Source organism: Orussus abietinus, unplaced genomic scaffold (assembly GCF_000612105.2).
Source record: "Orussus abietinus isolate OABI.00-Male unplaced genomic scaffold, Oabi_2.0 scaffold27, whole genome shotgun sequence".
In the NCBI taxonomy this organism is placed as follows: domain Eukaryota; kingdom Metazoa; phylum Arthropoda; class Insecta; order Hymenoptera; family Orussidae; genus Orussus; species Orussus abietinus.
In genome coordinates, this window is record NW_019394254.1 from 1231525 (window position 1) to 1251941 (window position 20417).

The window sequence follows — 20417 nt, forward strand, 5'->3', positions numbered from 1 at the left end:
CTCCCTTTCCCCCGTGCCATGAAATCGATATTTTTCCGGCCTCTATCGAGCTGCCTTAATTTTCGGGAATTTCCAACGAGGGCAAGCTGATTTGACGAATTTTTTTTGAAGCCTTAGTTTCGGCCCTTTTTTCTTTTATTTTCGAAGGAATTTTTTTGTCGCACTCTGCACGGATGAAAAATCCAAAAATGCGTAATCGAAGTGCAGCGTTAGTTTCGGCCCTCTTTTCTTTTATTTTCGAAGGAATTTTTTAGTCGCACTCTGCACGGATGAAAAATCCAAAAATGCGTAATCGAAGTGCAGCGGCTCGGCACCCTCGAAGGGACCGAGCAGGTTTCTGCAGAATTTTGAATAACAATCGGGCCAGGAAGTTACTAGCGTGGAAGCAGCAGATTGCCAAAGTTTCCCGGGGAAATCCCCGGGAAATTGTTCCCGCGAAGGTCCCGGGGGACTGGGAACATTTGTCATCGGGATCGGATCCTTTCACCCTATCGGTTTCCCGTCAACGTCACCGGGCAACTCCATAATTAGGAACTCCGACGACTCAGATCGGGGATCTCGAAGTTCGGGAAAGGTTTTTCCTCCTACTTCCCTTGAGTGGCCGAAGATAAGAGGGAGTCCAATTTTTCCGTCACATCTGGGAGAAATTTCAGAATTTCAGGCAATCTTTCACCCTTCAAACGACCAGGAGGAAACTCCAAAAGGAAATCGATTGTGAAAATGGAAAAAGGAGGAAGAGAAAGTGAAAAGTTAAATTATTCCCGAAAGGGGGGAAATGCGAGATGTAATCATTCGTGAAAGAGAAGAAGTGAATTCCCGAAAGGGAAAAATGTGGGTGGGAATCTCCGCGGAATTTTCGAATTTTCCTGCACGCCCGAAGGTGGGAGAAAAATGAGGCGGAAGTCGAGGAACTCGGGGGCAAAATGAAGCGGAAGTGAGGGAAGTCGGGCGGGAAATGTCCCTTCCGCGATTCGCGAAACGCGAGGTTCGGGATTGTGCAATTTCTACGTCATCACGGGGGAGGAAAAACCCAGAAATGGGAGAAAATCCGCGGCCCTGCTCGGAAAACGCCGCCGGGATGAGGACCCCCGCGGCCCCTCGACCTCGCTGACCAACGACGGCACTTCCGGGTCGGAAAGTCGAGAGCAATGGCGCAAAAGTGTCGCGATAGTGCGACCGGTCTCGTTTCCGGGAGCTACGAGAGATCCGGCCCACCCCCTCGGGTCATTTGGGGAATCGTTTCATGAGGCAGAAGGCGAAAATCGCTGGAAAAGCCGGCGAAGAGGACGTTCCAAAAAAAAAAATAAACTCCTAAAAAACTATCGCGAAGATCCTCTACATACAATTTATTCATGACATATGTGCCCATAATTATGAAAGTGGTCTAAGTCATATANCAAGGGTTTATCCGAGTTCAATTTGACATTTTATCGCGAGCCTAAGTCGATGCAGTTTTTTTCGTTAACATCGCTCGGAAAGAGTGGGAATTTATGCCTCGACCCTGGTACATTAATATGTCTTGGTTGAAGGGTTAATTGGAGGAGGCGTCCTTTCTCTCGCGAAGGGAAAGTCCTCGGGCGGAAAATTCCGTGCTTGCCACTAACAGGGCTGAAGCCAGCCTCGCATAAATAATACATCGCAAGACGAAGTTATCCTTTACGCGCCGAGTAATTTGAAAGTTGGCCAATGGCGCCCTCGGCCCGGCTGCTCCTGACAGGGACCCCGGGTCTCGACGTTTTCCAACCCCTCGTCCCGTTCGGGGCACCGAACCGAATTAGCTGCCCACGTTACGGGATTTACCAGCGAGCCCTTGGGATTAACATCGGGCGATTACCAGGATGGAAAGGACATCCCAGGCCTCGCAAGAGACATTTGAAATACAAAAATGTTGGATTAATTGTCGACACGTGAATTCCCGACGACAGTCAAAAAGTGAGTCACTCGACGATACATGAAACATCAACTTAAGGTACCATTCCACTCGCAGACTATTAACATTTCGGCTAATGGACCGAAGATGTCCTTTTCTCATGCGGCCATCTTGGACAGGGACGAGGGAATCCGAAAAAACGAAACGAATCCTTCCTTTTGGCCAATTAACGAGCCAGGAGCGTTCCAGGGTCTGAAGTCGGTTTGCAGGTTGTCCTTTTAGGACTTTTTGACATCCGGATTTGCAGTGGTGCCGTTGACCGATGGAGGACGACGTCCCGTGGACCTCCGGTGTGCGAGGACACTTCTAAAAGAAAAAGAAGAGGAAATATTAGCCAATTAATTTTCCCCTCGCCGAGTAACGAAATCTCACGTTGAGCATTAAGATCCACGCCGGGGAAATCGCAATTTCGAGCGACCGCAAAACGGGGACGAGGCGGGGCTTTTAATCTCGCGATTTCGAGGAAGACACGCTCGGGAAACGCGGGACGCATTAAAGCGCCGCCATTTTGGTATCCGCGGGAATTATTATCCGACCGGCGAGTTATATGACGGGTCCTGCACCCCGGGTAAATTATTGCCCATATTAAAGTCCCCTTTTACGGCCGGCTTACCGTGGTATTAACGTATTACGGAATTAGCTCGAAAATTGAACGTTTGAAAAGTTACGAGGAGCTCGGCGGGCAGAAGAGAGAGAGGACGCCATGCGGCCGGCCGTGGGTGCGACGAAGAGGGAGATAGCCGTTTCCGACCGGCCGGGTTATATTCATGGCCATTAGTCCACCTCGTTACGGCGTTGTCGCCCTGCTTGCAAATTAATCGATATTGACGTTAATGCGGCTCGAACGAGAATGCACCGCAGTCCAAGTATTGGCGAATTCGAAGATTAATCGCCGGTCGTTTCGCTGGACCTTCAGGATTTCAAACCTGGACCTCCATCGACGGACTCGGCTCCGAGGACTCCGATCTGAAAATTAATGAATAATTGTCATTGACCAATTTACAGAGAAAAAAAAAATAAGTTAGGATTTTAAGGATCTTTTTTTACGGAATGTAAGATTTACCTAGGGTTGCGCTTTTACTTTTTTGATAATGGTGATTACAGGGCGCCGATCGTTTGATTTCATTTCAGACACCAGTTTTATTTGCACTCCCGGTTGGAGCTGGCCGAGGGCAGACTGAAGGCCTCCGATTGGTCCTCCGTGGCTCGATTGGTGGCACTGATAGCACAAGCAGAAGGAGGCGATTATGATCCACTTTTGCCCCCCCATGCCATCTACTCTCAGTGCTGCCAGATTCAACCAGCCAAGCCATGCGATCCAAAGCCTCAGGACTTTCTGCACCGAATTGTGCAACAGCACAAGGAGGTCAAGGTTCGTCGCTAAATTGGCACCCTGGCCCTACACTACTTGAAAATATTGAAAAATACCGAGAAAGTCCATAAGCTCGCAGCAAAATGATAAATTCCAAGTGCCAAATGTGGAAATTTATTTCCCATGGACTGATATATTAATTTATGATCTTATGACATTCTATGAGTTTCCGAAAATCCATGGGAAAATTACAATGAATTAGAATATCTAATTTCCTTCCCAGGGGATGAAATCCTCCACTGCGGAGTACTGGCTGCTGAAGGAGGTCTCCAATCTGGACACTTTCGGTCAGGAGATGTTCCACAGCAAATTCGGACACAATGGGGTGTCCATGATCGGCGTGGGACCCCATGGCATCACCGTGTACCGCGGCCAGGACGAGGAAACGCAAAAGTATGTCAAATTGTCGAGGACTTTCCATAAAAAGAGCGAGTCCGGAGGTTCCGGATAGGAATAAATAGACGGTCTCCTTGGATTACTGCCATTACCGTTACCGATCGGCTTAGCAAATCGGAACTCGATTTCTCTGGTGTCCCAAGGATACCCTTAAAATAAAGTGCACGTTTTAAATAATGCACCAAATGGGCACTTAATCGGATCGAAATAGCTTTCCGAAGGACAGAAACTGATCTAGCTATTCGGTTCAGATTTCTATTACCAGGACCCTATTTTTACTCACCGTGAGACGCGATGGGTTTTTTCATTTTCCAGCATACCGTACACGGCGATCCAGAGTGCGACGTCCCAGAGAAGGATGTTCCACTTGGTGTACTTGTCCCTGGACGGTGTAGAGACCTCGTTGGACTTTAAATTGGACTCCAGCCAGTCGGCCAGTGGCCTGTACAGGGCAATTACCGAAAAACATGCCTTTTACAGCTGCGAGACCGTCAGGAGTGCCGTCACCGCGCAGTTCATCCGCGACCTGAAGGTACGCCCTGAAAAATAAAATGACGCTTGAGGAATACATTCTTATAAATGATAATAATTACCATGCATTTCATTGGGTTGGCTAAAAAAGTCCTGCGACCCTAACGACACGATCCTGACATTATTTCCGATTATAAAAATACACCAGAAATGAGATTGAAAATATCGCAAGACTTTTTATCCAGGCCAATATTTAGTAAACGTTCGCATTATGCCAGAGGTTAATAAGTTCACGTCGATTTCCTTAGGGAACCATCATCTCGATATTCAACGAGGACTCGACGCTGGGGAAGAAGTACGTCTTCGACATCCGCAGGACCTGCAGGGAGGTGTACGACAACGCGAGAAGGGCCATCTACTGCGAAGCCGTCAGTTTAGGTCTCCCGGATGAGAACGAGGTCCTGGACCGGCACGAGTGCGGCGATTGCGAGAATCCCAAGTGCAAGGTACATCCTCGGGCAGGAACAGCGGAGATCTAATTAGACTCGTCTAAAAGGACGACTCGTACCCCTAGGATCCGGCGTTGAGGATAGAAAGAGGAATTACTGATAAAACTCGGCATCCCTCTACCTCCGTTCCTTCGTTCCTGGTCTCTCTCCAGTAATCCCATCGTCAGAGGCATGCAGCGGCAGAACCGTGCCCGTCGACCTGGTCGATGGGTCCCGATGCGTCATACCAAATGGTGCGTTTATCCCCCAGGAATCCCGGGAATGTCTGGCGAGGCTACTGGACGCGATGCTCTGTCGGATCTGCATGGACCGGACGTTGGACACGGCATTGTTTCCCTGCGGACACGCGGTCGCCTGTCTGGACTGTGCGAGGCGCTGCGAGAGGTGTCCTCTCTGCAGGGCAGACATAGACCACTGCAGGACCATCTACCTCCCTCTGGAGCTGACGAATGTCGACAAGCCGAATGCAAAAACGTCCCCCGATGGCTCCGTGCCCATCTTCGCGGCCAAGCCTGGCCCCGAGACGATGGCTCGGAGGATCCTGGCCAGCGAGGCCTCCGTCAACCCCGACATTTGAGAAATCCGGCCCAAGGGGAGATTCGTCGGCTTCGAGAGGATCTTCCGGATGTTCTCCTGTCGCCTCGAGAGGGCCTTCTAAAAAATCCCCGCTCCGGGTCTTCGCAACCTTCCGAGACAAAGTGGACCCCCAGCGGACCTGGAAAACACGGGGAATTAGTGGCCGGTCGCCGGAATCGATGATCGGTTGGCGTTCTTTCTTTCTTTAGTATACCTTTTTATTCGTTTCCTGAGGTGAAGACGTCGAGTGGGCCGCGAAAGAACTGGTGCTGCTCTCTGGAAGAGGAGGAGGGAATTTATTGATCACTTTTCGACGTCCTGGTTCTTGGTGGAATTTTCATTTTTTTTCTTTCGAGCCCTGGTCTGTCGGAAAAAGGATATGGGAGATTTTTTCATTTAAGGAATTGTTTTAATTAAGTGAGAACCAACCTGGGTGAACGGTCGCTGGTAATTCAGGGATCTGAATGGCCGAGCTTTGGAAAGACGAGGTTTTTTTATGGGGTGTATCGACTGCATGAAATTCCGGCTGCTGGTACTCCTTCGACCTAGGATGACCTTGGTATCTGAAATGCGGTGTGAAAAAGAAAATGTTAATTTCGTCTTAACTTGGCGTTTAATTTAATTATGGGATTTTAATATTAGACGTCTCGGTCATCCTGGTTTGAATAAATCATTTGATATCGGGATTCTCCGGTTAAACGAAAGAAATTCCATTTTCGGAAATTCCAAATTCTATCCTTCTCCAGATGGGCGCACCTGTTTTTTTTTCTTTCGCTTACTCTAGGTCGATGAGTTTTATTTTTTTTTTTTTTTATTTAGAGCCACCACCGAGGAGCAGTGAATTTTGGACTGCGTTTTCAAAAAGAGAACAACCTCCTGCGGCAATTTTACATTCCATGCCGTCGAGAGGATGTAGATTTTTCTTTTCGGGATATTTCTCCTCTCGTATTTTGCGGATCATTCTAAAGGAACGTTTAGCTTATTCGAAAGGGAAAAAAAAAAGAAAAAGAGAAATTCAGCAGTTTTTAGTTTCGAGGAGTCGGTTGAAATGGAATTCACCCGCTCCAGAGTCGGAGAGTTTTACCGTCGTGGATACATATGGTATACAGACACGTAAAAATGCTTTTTCAATGATCCGGCTATCACGCAGGGTGCCTTGTGGATCATTGATATCATTCTGAAGTATTTAACGTATAACGCAAGCATCGAAGCGATCGGATAGTTCCAACGACAATATTAACCCGAGAGCAGTGCCCGTCATTTTCCCAGCTGTAGCTTGAAGCTCGAAATTTCGTTTTTTCAGCTCCTCCCAGAAGGAGGAAAAAAAAAAGAAATATAAAAAAGTATTATCATCTAACGAGCGCGTCGAGTGATCGAAAAAACTGCAAAGGGCGCATCTCGTCAAGATCAAGGAGCGCCTTCGATCAAACGCAACCGCTTATCATCCTCCCACTCTCTCTTAATCAAGGAAAATGTTTATAAATTATAACAATGCCAGAACTTGGGAATTTTACGTTGCACCGGCTTTTTTGGTATGAAAGGAAAATCCGGCACGGGAAGAAATCATTGAAAAATGAATTTGTATTTAGAAAGGGAGGCGATTTGATAAGGCTGGGAAAAATGGTTAATTGTAGGAAGTCGCTCCTTGATCAGGGACGACCTGGGATCGCCACGTAAATGAAATCTGCGTCGCAAATTGCGGGTTTGCTCGCCGAAGAGCAACGAAAGGAAACAGTGCACTCGAGATAGAAGAGGGAGAGAGAGAGTGGAATAAATGGACGCCTATCGGTGCCACCAGCAACGAAGCTCGCGGGAGCGCCCGATGACCGCGGATATTTGGCCAGTTCCCGAATCGATGATAACGGCGGAATCCGAGCCAGCGAGTGGGAGGGTCTTATCGACGAGCGATAAACGGACCAACAGGTGGTTTCGGCCCGGAGGTCGATATATTTCTGGGGGATTTCGCGAACGGCCGCGCCGCTCCGGCTCGGTCTCGCGCTTTTCTCCCCGGGGTCCGCGGATTCGGACCCGGGGGGAAGAGGTCGGTGGTCAAGGGGTCAAGGGGTCTATCGCACCAACTGACCCTTCTTATATTTAGTACAACATTCGAGTATGTTGTTCGCGATAGGCGTGCGGACGTCGTTTGTAGAATCTCCGTTCGCGCGACGAATTAAGCGGCCGACTGGACGGCCGTTTCCGTCGAGGGCAGGGGTCGCTTTCGTTGTTTTCGTCATTTTTCTCATATTTCCCACATTTGCCCCCCTCGTCACTCCCCTCTCTCACTTTTGTCACTTTCGTCATTTCGCCGCATTCGTCACTTTTCTCGCTCTCGTGGCTTTCGTTGACCCCGCCGATGCCGAGCCGTCGCTACGGGTGTCGGTGTCTCTCTCTTCCCCACTACTCGCGGCATGCGTCGCTCTCGCTCCCACTCGTGGGATCCCTCCTGGATGGACGGCCATCCCGTTACTCTTTATCAATGATTCATGCGCAGCTTCTTTGTCGCCGGAGTTGAAGAGTACCATGAAAAGTGACCTCATTTGTTCTCACGGAATCGTGCTTCTGGTTGGTCCTCGACTTCAAGGGGGATTCCCGTGAACTGTAAACGATTTCGAGGATTAGTCGGGTTTCCATTTATTATCTGGATTTTAATACAGAGTCGAATGTTAAATAATGAGAAATGGTCGCGGCGTTCTATTAGGCGGTCGGATTCTTTCACTTCGCCGTGGATAATTGGATAATCGAATTCGGGGGAAATCGTTACGTTGTAAAATGCCTGCGATATGTTTTCCTGGCTTTTCGACGGCGACGTTTACTTGGCGAAGTCAATTTTCAATGTTTATTTAAGACAAGAGAGAGAGAGAGAGAGATTCGGAGTTCCGCGCTCAAGTAGGAACCATCCGATAGGAGCAGAATTCAACTTCCTTTACCATGGAAACGCCGGAGGGAATCCTTCCAGTGATTTGTCGTTCTTTGAAATTCACATATTGTATTTTTTGTACTTTCTTATTAATACACACGATAATAATATTAGTAATAACGATAATGTAGAGCGTATATCGAAGCGCGGAGAAGTGTCGTCTCGAGCGGAAACGCTGTCGCCGCATTTTCTGCGAATGTGGAGAAAAGCAGCAACCTGAGAGGAAAAAGTTCGAAACAAAAATTGTCCTACGGTCCTTCCTAGGTAACTTTTATAGGAGAGATTTTTTTTCTTTTGCAAAGCGCAACAGCAGAAAACGCCAAAATACGACACCCTAACGAAACGGTACCGCGTTGCGACCTCTCGGAGGTAAATGAAACTTTCCACTTTAACTAAACCCGATATGGAAAAAAGTTTCGGACAAAGTTTCATCTACTTTTAATGCCGAACAACCTTTGTGAGGAGCATTTCCCTCCATGTTGCACCGTTTGGTCAGAAAGTTGGATTCATCTCGCACAATGGATAACGTTTTCGCTCGGCGGGGCGGAGAGGAAGCACCGAGAGAGGGGGTCTACGACTCGGTCGTTAAATTTTTCTTGGGACGTCGCTTATATCAATAGCGTACATTATTACCGTAATATCTGTTTATACGTATGTACATAAGAACTATAAGCGGTCGGATAACCTCCGTTGGGGTCAAGAAATGTGAAAGGCCTCCAAGGTTCGTCTAATGTCAGATCCGATTAACACCGACTAGCTGCACGCCAAGATAAACTCTTTTGCACGAGACACAATAAAACCACTGCGAATCCATATAACGCGGTTATACGCTACGCAAAAGGACGAACTTTAATGCGAAACCCTGGTGATCTTTAATCTCTAATCTCTTGTGTTTGCGCCGACACAAAGTTGACTTTGTATGTTGAATTCTCCGGCCGATTGGGAGTCGCTGCCTCGGAGAGAACAGCTGATCTACTTTCGGTCCTCGGAATATTTTTTTTTTTTTTTAATACCTCTGCGCCCGATTTGTACCGTTTTCTTGCATCCTGAATAAAGGATCGCGTTAAGTTTTACATTTCTAGATATTTTGAGGATACCTCTGGGTGGAGCCTCGATTTTTAACAATTTTTTAGAGGCTCGTCTTGCGTGTCAAATTTCCCAAAATGAGGCGTCCTCTTGAAAGGTAAAAAGATGATAGTCGCACATCTCTCGAATCATTAAGCGGCATGCAAATACTGGCGAAGAAAGGAGAGAGAGAGAGAGAGAGGGTAGAATGTTCTCCCAATTGTTATAGTCATTCATCAATGCAATGTACACCTAGTTTTTAATATTATTTATAAGAGAAAGGCACACACAATGTGTTTGCATTTACACGCGACTACGTAAGAAAGTACTGCTCCGAAAGGGGTGCTAGATTATTTATTCTACGTGCGAGATACGATTTATTTAATCCCTGGTTTTGTAAACGAGAGAATAAATATCTGTATCAATGACGTGTCTATTTCCAGAATGTCCTTTTATCAACAAAATATTAATTTCTTTCGTATTTGCAATGGTTTCTCCGATTCTTTTTTTTTTTTTTAACTACATTATTTTCAAATTCACCGGCATATTCTCTCCGAATAAATTCCCTGATCTGAAAGATTCCATTATGAGGTATGCCGATTGATTTTCCCGTTTATAAAACCAGGTTTCATTTAATTTCTAGGGAATTTCCCCAAGGCTCTCGGTATTCGGTACGAGTGCCTTGATTTCTAGTCGAGTGCAAATGCGATAGATGTCCCAATGTAAGGAAGGAATAAATCTCAAGTGAAGTGTTTCAATGGAAAGTCATTGAGTCACGTTAATCACGGGCAAAGGATCCCTCTACTGATTTTTCCTAAACTCAGCCTGAATCACTGTAAACGAATGTTTAATCGTATCGAGTAGGCTAAAAAGACCTGCAACACTGACGGTACAATTTTGAGATTTATTATCATTTATTGGCTTACAATTTCAATCCCCGATTCCCCATTTATATGATCTGTGTCCACTTATGGGGCAGCTCCTCGACGCCTCCCTGCTAATTTTCATGAAATTTCCAAAATGAAATTAATAAAGGTGTCGCAGGACTTTCCAGCCAATAAATAATTAAATAGTTATTCCGAAATCTCACCGAAGCAAGGTCGGGAGCGCCGAAATACCCAGGAAAAATCGCCCCTCGAGAACAGTGGACTGAATTCTGAAACCCCACGAAAAGAAAAGAAAAAAAAAAGATATCTTTGTAATACTGCGTGTCTATGCGATAACGATAAAGGCTCTACCGGTAATAACGAGGATACACGATAAACGCACTTCTTGTGATTATATCTCTGTATAAAACGCATTATTAGTATTTAATATAGGACGTTGAACATGCATATATTCTCGAGAAGTCATAGCGTCTAGCTCCGCGTTCGCAACGAGAGAGAGCGAGATAGATAGATAGGCTAGGAGCAAAGCGAGAGAGAGAGGAAGAGAGATCGCAAAGCGATGCGTACCCGAATAGATTGCCGTTTGCAAAGAGTATTTTTAAAGTATTTCCAATTATTTTTTAGTATTATATCAGGACCCCACTGTCAACAGTGGCACGTATACATATTATACATATGAATATAAATATATTACACCATGTGAAAAACACCATACGAAAATATAACGAATAAGGATATCGTATGCAAGATGTTCCGGAGATTAAATATCGTCGAACACTAATTATTCGTTTGTCTGGTTTCCTTCCCCAAATGACGTATCTTAAATATTAATTATACCTTCCTGCCTCGACGTATTTCCACTGCAGGAAGCATCGCGCTTCCTTCGACAGAATTTCCTGTTTCTAAGAATTAAAATCTTCTGAAATGACAGCGAAAGATCGAATATTACCCAGAGGACCTTTCTCGAAATAAATTCAAACCAGCTGACGTAACTCCCCCGAAAAGGGCATTTCACTAACCTTTCCTTCGCCGATTACCTCGGAGTTCGGTGCACTAAATGCTCCCTCAAGTACCGTAATATCTGGTAATAACCACGAAACGTAAATATCGTCGAAGAAATGCCGGCGAAGCTCGAAGAGCGAGTAATGGGTCGAGTGGCCTCGCGGCGAGATGCGACTTTTTCCTCGGCGTCCACGAGGGTGTCGTCGGTTCAAATTTCCGCGCGCTCCCGGCGGCGCTGGTGTCGGGCCTGGGGAGAGGCTCCGCGCACGCGCCGCGCGCCATGATTGGTCGGCTCGGCCGCACGGTCACGTGACTCCGGCGCAAGGGCCGACGGGTAGTCTCTCTCCGAATCTCAAGATGGCGGCGAAGTGAGGCGAAGTCGCGGCGCCGTACCCACGACGTAAAATGCGCTTCTCCTAGTGGCCCCCGAGTACTCCCCCGCGTTCCTGCCGGTGCGTTCGGAGGTGGCGCGGCTAGGTTAAGATCGTGCCGCCCTCGATGATGCCGGCCTCGAGGGTTTGCGCTGCGCCGAAGGTGACACCCCGCGAGTTGGCGCGGCGACTTCGCACGAGCACGTATGGCAGAGACTAGAGTCCGAGATAAGGGAGCCCCTGCGTCCCCCGAGCGGTGCGCATCGGCCGGAGGAAGATCGCTCCCGAGGGGAGCTATGTGGTTAACCTCGCGACGGATCGCCTGCAAAAACGTGAGTCCACTTCTCGAGAGACGGTCGCCTCTCTAGAGAGCCCGCTGCCCGTGCCGAGCGCGTATTTCGGTAGCCACGGCTTCCTTCCTCGGTTTCCGCCTTCTCCACGGCGAGTTCCTCGCCGCGGAGGCTCTCGCCGTTTGCTCGAAGGAGGTTAGCGAGCCCCGAGAATTCTTCGCACCGCGGAGCGCCGGTGTGGCGCTCCTAGACACGGATTTTCTCGGCCCTTCGGGTACCCTTCCACCATTGTGCTCGCGAGATCGAGCGACGTTCCTTTTCGCTTGAAAATAGGGTCCCTGTCTCGCTTGGCCAACGCCTCGAGTTCCTTTCCAAGCCTGGACTCTCGAGGACGGCTCTCGGAGTGCTTTCTAGACCGTTCCAAACCTCGAGGTCCGCCGCGAAGGCGGCGCACGGCCGTGGGATTTGCACGGGGTGAAACCTGTTATTTCGATTATTTCCTAGAGCTTCTACACTAAATTCCAATCCATTGTGGCACTTTCTATGCTTTTGGGCATTTCTTCTCCTGCTTTAAATGGTTTCCTGGAGCTTAAATCACTGAAGGAAATTTCTATCCTCGTGAGTAGTCCACCGCCAGTTCCAGAGTAAACCTCTTCGGCTTGGTAGGTGTGCTATTTTTGATAGGTTAGCGATTCTTGAATTCTCTTTGAAGATTTGAAAAGATGCCTCGATGGTCTGAAAAATTGATTGTGGAGTTATTAAGGTATGTCGAGTGACATTTCCTCCAAAGGAGTTCCAGCTTTCGATGCGCCTTCTGTTTGCATTTGAAATAGCTACAGAATGTCAAGGCGGTACACAAAACCTGCCTCGGTAGGTGCTAATTGTTCACTGGCATTATTTGGAGAGCTCGTGTTTTGTGCTTAAAGCCTGCTATTCGGTAACGGTTACTAGGTTATTCCTTTGGTTACACTAAACGAATTAACCTTTGCATGTCTGTTGTAATTTTACTGTTCATCCGAGAGCAGAATCTGAAATTGATGACAGCTCAACCCAAATCTCGATGGCATGCGAGATTTGTTTGTCTATTCTTCTTTCCGGTCATCGTTCGATGTTATTCTTTGTTTGGGCACATTGTAACGCTGCATTCTTTCTGACCACTGTTCGAAGAACGAGGTCACAGCTGCACCCGAATAAGCTCATTTGCATACAATAGGACCTCTAAGAAGTATGAAGTACTATTCCTCCGCTCCAGGATATCCCGCACTATTTTTAAAAAAAGTATCGATAGATCATTTAAAATATAACATCTCGTTAAATGAGTTTAGAAGGAAATCGTAGATGCATTTTTACCATCTTAATAGGAAAGCTCAAGTTACCTTTTTTTCCAGGTGTGTGCGAGACTGAAGAGCTCCGTTAATTTCTGTCCCTACTGATTGTACAGTACCTGGTACAACGAGACGCTATAAGAGGATTGTGAAGAGACTCGATGGTTTCCTGACACGATGGACAGCAAGTTGTATGTAAAGAACGAGCTGGGACTCGAGGGGCAATCTCTGGGAAATCCGCAGGCCAATCCACTGTCTGCGGATGACGGAGGAGGAGCCCGGATATGCTTTGTCTGCGGCACCCTGGGCCATGGCGAGCAGTACTGGCTACGAGTCAAGCCAACTCCGGGTGCCGCGCCCAACGAGCCGTACTTCCCCTTCCTGGAGTCGCACGAGCCACCGGCTGGGTATCGAGGCGAGGGTGTCAGGAGCGGAGCTGTCAAAGCATGCAGCCTCTGCTACGCTCTGCTCCTCCAACAGTGGGAAAGCTATGAACGAGATGCCAGACCACACAGCCAGCGGATTTACTGGTTGAAACGTTGCGACGGAGGGCCCTTCACCGGGGCAGAAATGGCCCTCCAGGGAGAGTACGCGGCCCAGGTCTTGGGGTTGACCAATGACCAGCCTCCGCAGACCAGACAGGAGAGCAGGCCTGTCGGGATCTCGCCAAGACTGCCTCCTAATTCCCCGTCTCCTAGGGTTGAACAATCCAGGCCACCGTCGAACTCCATCGATATACCTCGACCTCACTCGAACACTGCAGAGGCACCCAGACACCTGGAGCAAGCGAGGCTCACCATGGAGTCGCCGCACCAGAGGCTGCAATCTCCTCATCAAAGGCTGCAAAGTCCTCGACAAGCTATCGACGAGTCCCGGATCTCCTCCGAGGCTGCTCTGGACTTGCGACATGCTCCAAGGAGCTCGCCTGCTCCACAGCCGAGCCTTCCACCGCAGCCTCAAGGTGAAGATTTCATTTTTTTCTCCAGGAATGGATCTTTGTATTCGTATCTTCGCCTGTATTTTTTTTTTTGTGTGGAAATTTTGCAAGTGATATGTGTTTAAAACATGGGGAATGTGGAATTTTGCCTTTCACCGCAACCTCGAGACGAAGATTTCATTCTTGCTCCAGGGGTAGATCTTTGCATCTTTATTTGGTTCATCTTCTTCAATGGAACGTTCACGTGTATATCTGGTTTAATTTTTTTTTTATGGTTCGCTACATGATTAAAACGTGGGAAAGAAATTTGTGCAGTGCTGGGCAATGACATATCGTATTTGTCTCTTAGTTCCCGGTGAAGTGATCATTATGGTATTATTGCATCAAGTTAAATGATTAAGGCTCCTCTCAATGAGAGGATGCAGAAATTATGTTTACACCAGACATCAGTAATGGATACGATACTTGGCACTTGCAGCCTGGTGTGAACATTCTGTTGCATTGCTAATATTAGATCCGAATCAATGGGTGGAATGGGTCATTTTTTGCACTTATGAACAGAGATGGTGAAACTCTAATTTACTCGCTTGTTCTCTTTGACATTAATTACTTGCAGACTAGTCCAAAGACTACGGTTAAAAATATTTGTTCATTTTAAAATAATTACTGAAGTAGCGTTAAAGTCAACTTAAGGGCGCGTTAACTCGAGGTAATTGTCGTGTCAATTAATACAGACTAAATTCAATTAGTTCCATAGGCGTATAATTTTGACACTTTATCGGGACAATTAGTATGACAACGTACACTAATGAAACGTACCTTAGCGCGCTTATACCGAAGTTTTGTAATAAGTTTCATTGAACACCAAGTCGAGACACACTAATACCTAGTTATATAACAGTAATCTCTTGCTGTAAAAAATCCCCCTTACGTAATCTGGCAGAAAGTGAGTACTTGTTAACGTTTCATTCGAGTCCCTTGTGCTTTAAAGCTCTTACGAGGTGGGAGTTGGTGTTTTAAAATTTTTCTCCGATGCTTCATAGAGACGTACGGAGTTGCAAGAATTTAGATCAGCTTAATAAATGTAGGTATGTACGGTTGACATAATGTGTAATTAATTATATTGATTCTGATTGGTGAAAGAATACCTTAAAGTGTGCGGATTTTTTAATTTTTCTCTTTCGTTTTCCTCAGATCGTTTACAGGAAAGCGTTTAACTTGTCAGTCGATGATTCTCGACGAACTCGACCTCTGGCTTGGAAAAAAAAGTCTTGTGAGAGATCTGAATGTGAGAATTAGTACGAAGCAGAGTAGAATCTCCCTAATTATTGAGTTGACCTGTCGGGTTTAATTGGATGTTTATCTGGGGCCACCAGGGTCAACTCGTTGCCATAATTCCGAGATGGTCAAAGAATGGCTTGTTCGCTGCATCTAAGTAAATGGAACTCAACTAGCATCTCTCTGAAATCATCTTTCTTAAATGATATCGGACTGAGAACTTCCCTTCGGTCTTGGCTCTTACTGACCTCGTGTCGTGGTAGGAACTGAGGAGCATAAAATTGTAAAAGCACTTCCATGGCCCGAACAAGTACATTTTGCATTACTGTTAGACATGTTAAATACTTTAATTCTTCTCCGATGTTTACTCATACGATGCTTCAAAATCAAACTCGAACGGGATTGGCCTGCAATGCTCATTGCATAAACATTACTTTCGCCCCCAAAAACCATCAATATGTACCTTCAAAAAATTATTATTAGCCTCCATGCTTTCTCCGAAAAATTCATAATTCATGTCACGTCTCCACATAGTCATGGATCGAATATCAAGTATTTACTATCGAGGCTTAAAAACTGTAACTTTTATTGATTATTATTTACTCGGGATTATATTTTTCATGTCATATGTTATTCTTTAAGACAAGGCATATCTAGATATGTAAGCTAATCGGTGTTCTTCTTTTCTTTTCTGTGGAGATCTCCGAGTCTCGAATAAGATATTAGTGATTCATTTCGTGCAGTGCGACTTGACGTGTCGAATGCAAAGTGTCTATTAACGGAGCTATTGACTCGGACTACCAAAAAGACATTTGTTTACTAAAGCTGAACGTGATTTGGACGTGGTGGCATTTCAGCGAACGGTTCTTCCTCTTTATCGACATCTTGTGCTGTAAACTCGTTGTAAACAAATTGAATTTGCGCAGCCATTAACCGTATTTATTTTAGATCTCCTTTTATGTGTCTTGTTTACTTCTAACTAGAGGTTAAACAATTTCCCTGATAAAGCGTATCATACATCGACTCATTGCTAATTCATTCATCGAGAGGAGGCCTCGGCTTGAAACTACTATCTCTAGAACTTGAGACTGGTTTTCTAATCTCCTCGTATGAGATTATTCAATTTTCCTTTGTAGTGAAATTCTGCCCGCTGGGATTTTCCTCATCGGTTCGAAGGGAAAAAAATTCCAAATGTTAGTCATTTATTTACTCCGGTGATGCAAAGTTCCATACAAAATAATGATGCATGGCTTCGTTGTATAAATTGTAATAGTGATTAATCATGTGATATAGTGTATTAGCAGTAATTCAAATAATAATAGAAATATTACTATAGAAATAGGGGGAAAGGGAAAATGTAATATTGCTTAACGGTAGTAGAGTGATAATGTAAATACTTTGTATGGCATTAACCCTGAACTTTTCAATGTTTCGTTCCAGCTATCTACAGTGGTGGTTCTTCGTCCAGTGGAGGCACCGATATCCTGGACCTTTCGATGCCGGACAAGAATTCAGTCACCGAAGTGTGTTACGTCTGTGGAGATGAGTTCAAGAGAGGCTCGCTGAGTCACATTGCTGCGAAGCCACTGCCAAAGCCACCGCATCCAGCATCCAGTCCACCTCCATTTTTTCCATCGCTGATGCTGCATCCAAGACCCAGCAGGAGTCGACCGATGGACAGTGCTGGACGAGTTCAGGTTGAGATCTCTCTATAGAATAGCCTAAAGATATTAATTAAAAAAAGTCTACGGTCCAGTTACAATGAATTAGGGTTGCGACAAATTTTTGGACCCGCTTATGTGACATGATTTTTTTTTTTTTCTGTACATCTTACATGTCGTTTGGTCATCAGGCTTGCTCGGCGTGTCAAAATCATTTGCTGCTCCAATGGAAAGCATACACGAGGCAAGGTGTGTCCCATGGGGATCGGAATTACACGCTCCGGAAACGGCAAGCGCCGACGATGGACACGACCACCTTCATCTGTTACACCTGTGCCCTAGAGTACCCTTCCTCAAGTATTAGACTGCTTTACTGCTGCCCGAACCCCGAGAAGGAGGCGTACTTCCCCTTTATTTGCTCCCTGAGACCACCACCTGGGGCGAGTCCCATAAGTCCCCAAGGAATGGTCCAGGTCTGCTCCATCTGCTACAAGGCCATTCCCCAGAAGCAGCAGGTCTTTGGCGGGGAAAACCACGAGGCTCAGCCTGCCGCGCAAACCGTCGACTTCCGCCAGCAAGGTAATCTCTAAACGGACCTAGACACTAATTACGGTAATTATAAAACCAGGGATGGGCAGATGGAACTGGTCGTGACTCAACTGCTGAAGAGCGTGCAGGAAAATTCCAAACGCGTGGGCGCAGAAATAGGAATAGGAATTTCAGAGAAACGTCCGAGGAGTTTGTTTTATGGAATGGATTTTTATGCATGGTGTTGATGATTTTATACCGCTAGGACGTTACGTTACATGTGATCTCGTTTCCAGGCCAGTCGCCGAGGCCAGCGGTGCCGAAGTCACCAGCTAATTCAGCTGGCAGCGACATACGATTCAAGCCCTACGATTTGAACAAGTCCAGCGTCGCTACGAATAAGCAACGCACCGTCTCCGCCAAAGGACCCACTTCCGGCCTCAGAAATTCACCGAGCATCGGCCCCACCGAGAATGGGACCGTCGTTCTCGGACAGAACTATAGGTGCTACATTTGCGAGAGACTCTATCCACGTACGAACATGGAATGGTGGGTTTCGTCGTTCGTCGTCCGAGGAATCGATCGTATATGAAACTAAACCTGGAAGGATTACCGCAGTTTCGATACGCGTTCGGAGCATTCGGACTGACTCGTGATTATTTTTCTCGCGACAGGTTGTCGACGAGTCCGGAGGGCATGAATTCCCACGCCATGCACTTCCCCTGCCTGAGAGGTATGGCGCGCACCTCGGAAAACGCCTGCATGGACAGTCACGGTCGAGTCCTGGCATGTGGTCATTGCGTCAATCACCTCGCCCAGCAGTGGGAAATTATGGATGCTGAAAGAGTCCCGTTAGAACGTCGCAGGTGTGTATTCAACGATACGAGTTCTCCGGGGGAAACGTGGCTTCCCTTTTACGCAAGCGGAGAGCCGTCCTTACCTTCGGATGCGATCCGTACAACGTAACTTTAATTCCAGATACGATATACCTAGTCCACACCCAAACGGCGACGTGAACCGTTCCATAGCAACCCCGCCGAGCTCCAGCTCGGACCGGACCTTCGGCAGCAACCCTGGGACCTCCAGCAGCTCTATCTACTGTTTCCTATGCGGTCTTCACAGCGACCTCACCCTGGCCAGGGTGCTGTATGGTCGTCCTCAGGGTCGGAACGCGCCCTTCTTTCCGGAGCTCCTCCGCCATCAGTCGCACCCGAACGCGGAGCAGCTGCGGAAAGACGGCTCGGCCCTGGTCTGCACGTTTTGCTATCACTCTCTTCTGGCCCAGTGGAGACACTACGAGAAGCTATCCGGCGGACAGCAGGTTAACACCGTCGAGAGACAGTACAACACCCACGACTATTGCTGCTACGTGTGCGGGATCATCACCTACCGGAAGAGGGTGCGGGCCCTTCCCGTGAAGGACTTCCCCTTCCTCAAGAACCACAAGCAGCTGGAGAAGAGCTTGCTGCTGGAGAACGGGGACTTCGCCGTCGTCTGTTTGGACTGCTACGAGACCCTTCGGACTCAGAACCTCGAGTACGAAAGGTGGGGCTTGCCCGTCGAGAAGAGGGAGTACAACTGGATCGTTCAACCTCCGCCACCCGAGGACAGCCCCGAAGCTGCCATCGCGAGACTACCATCCGGCGAGAGGTCCGAGAAGGTGGTTAGTTCGTTTAATTTTTTTTTTAACGCTGGTTAGGACGAGACACTGGTCGCAACTGCTCTCAGACTTAGAGGTGTACTCGGTGGAACTTTTAAGGTTCCTATTCTTGAACTGGAGTAATTTATTTATTTTTTTTATTGTTAATTTCCCTGACATTTTAAATGCAGCATGTATTTAAAAAAGGAATCTAAAAGGCGACACCCTGTATGACGTTGACATTTTTTTTTTTTTTTTTAATCGGGCTTGACGGTTCATACTGTAATCGCTAGAAATTATTCATGGACGGAGGTGCGAGCATTTGCGAAGTGCTTTTCTCACTTGTTGAACGCACGACTCGTCGGATCGATTTTTATGTAACGCTGATTATGTTTTTCAGGTGCCACCGACATTGACGGTTCGACCGACGAGGAAGAATTGCTCGCCCAAAGCTCCCGAGAAGAAGGCGTCCGTTAAAGTGCCGGAGAAAGAGCAAGGTGAGTACCTTTGGTGGTTATCTATTTAAGCGAGTTGACGAAGAGATCGTTGGAGACGAGGATAAGAGCGAAGCGCAAGTTTTCTACCCTGAAGAGGAACGCCTTTGCGCATTTCTTTGAGATACCGGTAGATGGATAAGTCGCGATGCAATCGAGAAATTCAATTCCTGTGGAATTTGGCACAAGAAAATAATACCGGGTCAGCATTTTGGAAGTCGCTGTACTTCGACATCTGACGTGGAAGTTGAACTAGTTCCGATTTTTGCCTCAAACCGAGCGTGAAAATTGGCTCTTCAAGTCCCACTCGTGACTCCTCCCGGTGTAACGAGACTTCTCGAGAGATCCGCAATTCAGATCCGAGGGAAAAGCGCCCTCTACTTGGCTTTCTCTGAAGCTCCCTTTCTCTCTCTTTCTCTCCTGCTTTTTAATTAAAGGGATAACCGACTTCTTGAAAAGCCCTTCCGCGGCGCTTTTCCCTCTTTCTCGCGCTCCCATGTCCGTATTACTGTAGCAAAATTAACTCGGGTTTTATCTCGAGGGGCGCGCGACTGCCCCTCCTCTTGGACTTTTTTAAAATTAAAACCTTCCCGGGAGTAAGCGACTTCCGAAGGGAAAATCGCAAGGTAGGACAAGGGCGAGGGGAGACATCGGCGGAAGGACTTGACGAGGGCTCCTGGAAATTACATTTTTTCTTTTTCCTCGACGTTCGGTCGCACCTATATCCCGTGATTATCTCACATCTCGAGGGAAAAAAAAAAGAAGTAAT

The 20417-nt window shown here is 47.0% G+C and overlaps 2 protein-coding genes and 1 long non-coding RNA gene across 9 annotated transcripts in view; 2 read left to right on the plus strand and 1 right to left on the minus strand.

Annotated features, from left to right (window-relative positions):
* Positions 1-10904, plus strand: part of LOC105694799 (E3 ubiquitin-protein ligase MYLIP) — a 71650-nt gene extending 60746 nt beyond the window's left edge. The window contains exons 3-7 of the mRNA XM_012415809.1: positions 3062-3302; positions 3526-3695; positions 4014-4230; positions 4478-4675; positions 4929-10904. Of these exons, the coding sequence (XP_012271232.1) occupies positions 3062-3302; positions 3526-3695; positions 4014-4230; positions 4478-4675; positions 4929-5255 (1153 nt within the window). The 3' untranslated portion in view covers positions 5256-10904. The remainder of the gene's footprint in view (positions 1-3061; positions 3303-3525; positions 3696-4013; positions 4231-4477; positions 4676-4928) is intronic.
* Positions 1401-3122, minus strand: LOC105694800. Its single transcript, XR_001103550.2, has 3 exons — positions 2994-3122; positions 2599-2896; positions 1401-2236 (listed from the first exon to the last, which is right to left on the minus strand). It is a non-coding gene; the product is annotated as an uncharacterized LOC105694800 (long non-coding RNA).
* Positions 10905-11427: 523 nt separating the features above from the next.
* On the plus strand, positions 11428-19651 carry LOC105694790 (the record flags this gene model as incomplete). Of its 7 annotated transcripts, none has more annotated exon segments than XM_023434199.1 (8): positions 11428-11828; positions 13175-14072; positions 16767-17023; positions 17179-17566; positions 17812-18064; positions 18190-18381; positions 18494-19175; positions 19555-19651. In XM_023434199.1, coding segments are annotated over 7 exon segments (2653 nt in total), but the record flags the coding sequence as incomplete, so codon positions are not given.
* Between the last annotated feature and the right edge of the window lie 766 nt (positions 19652-20417).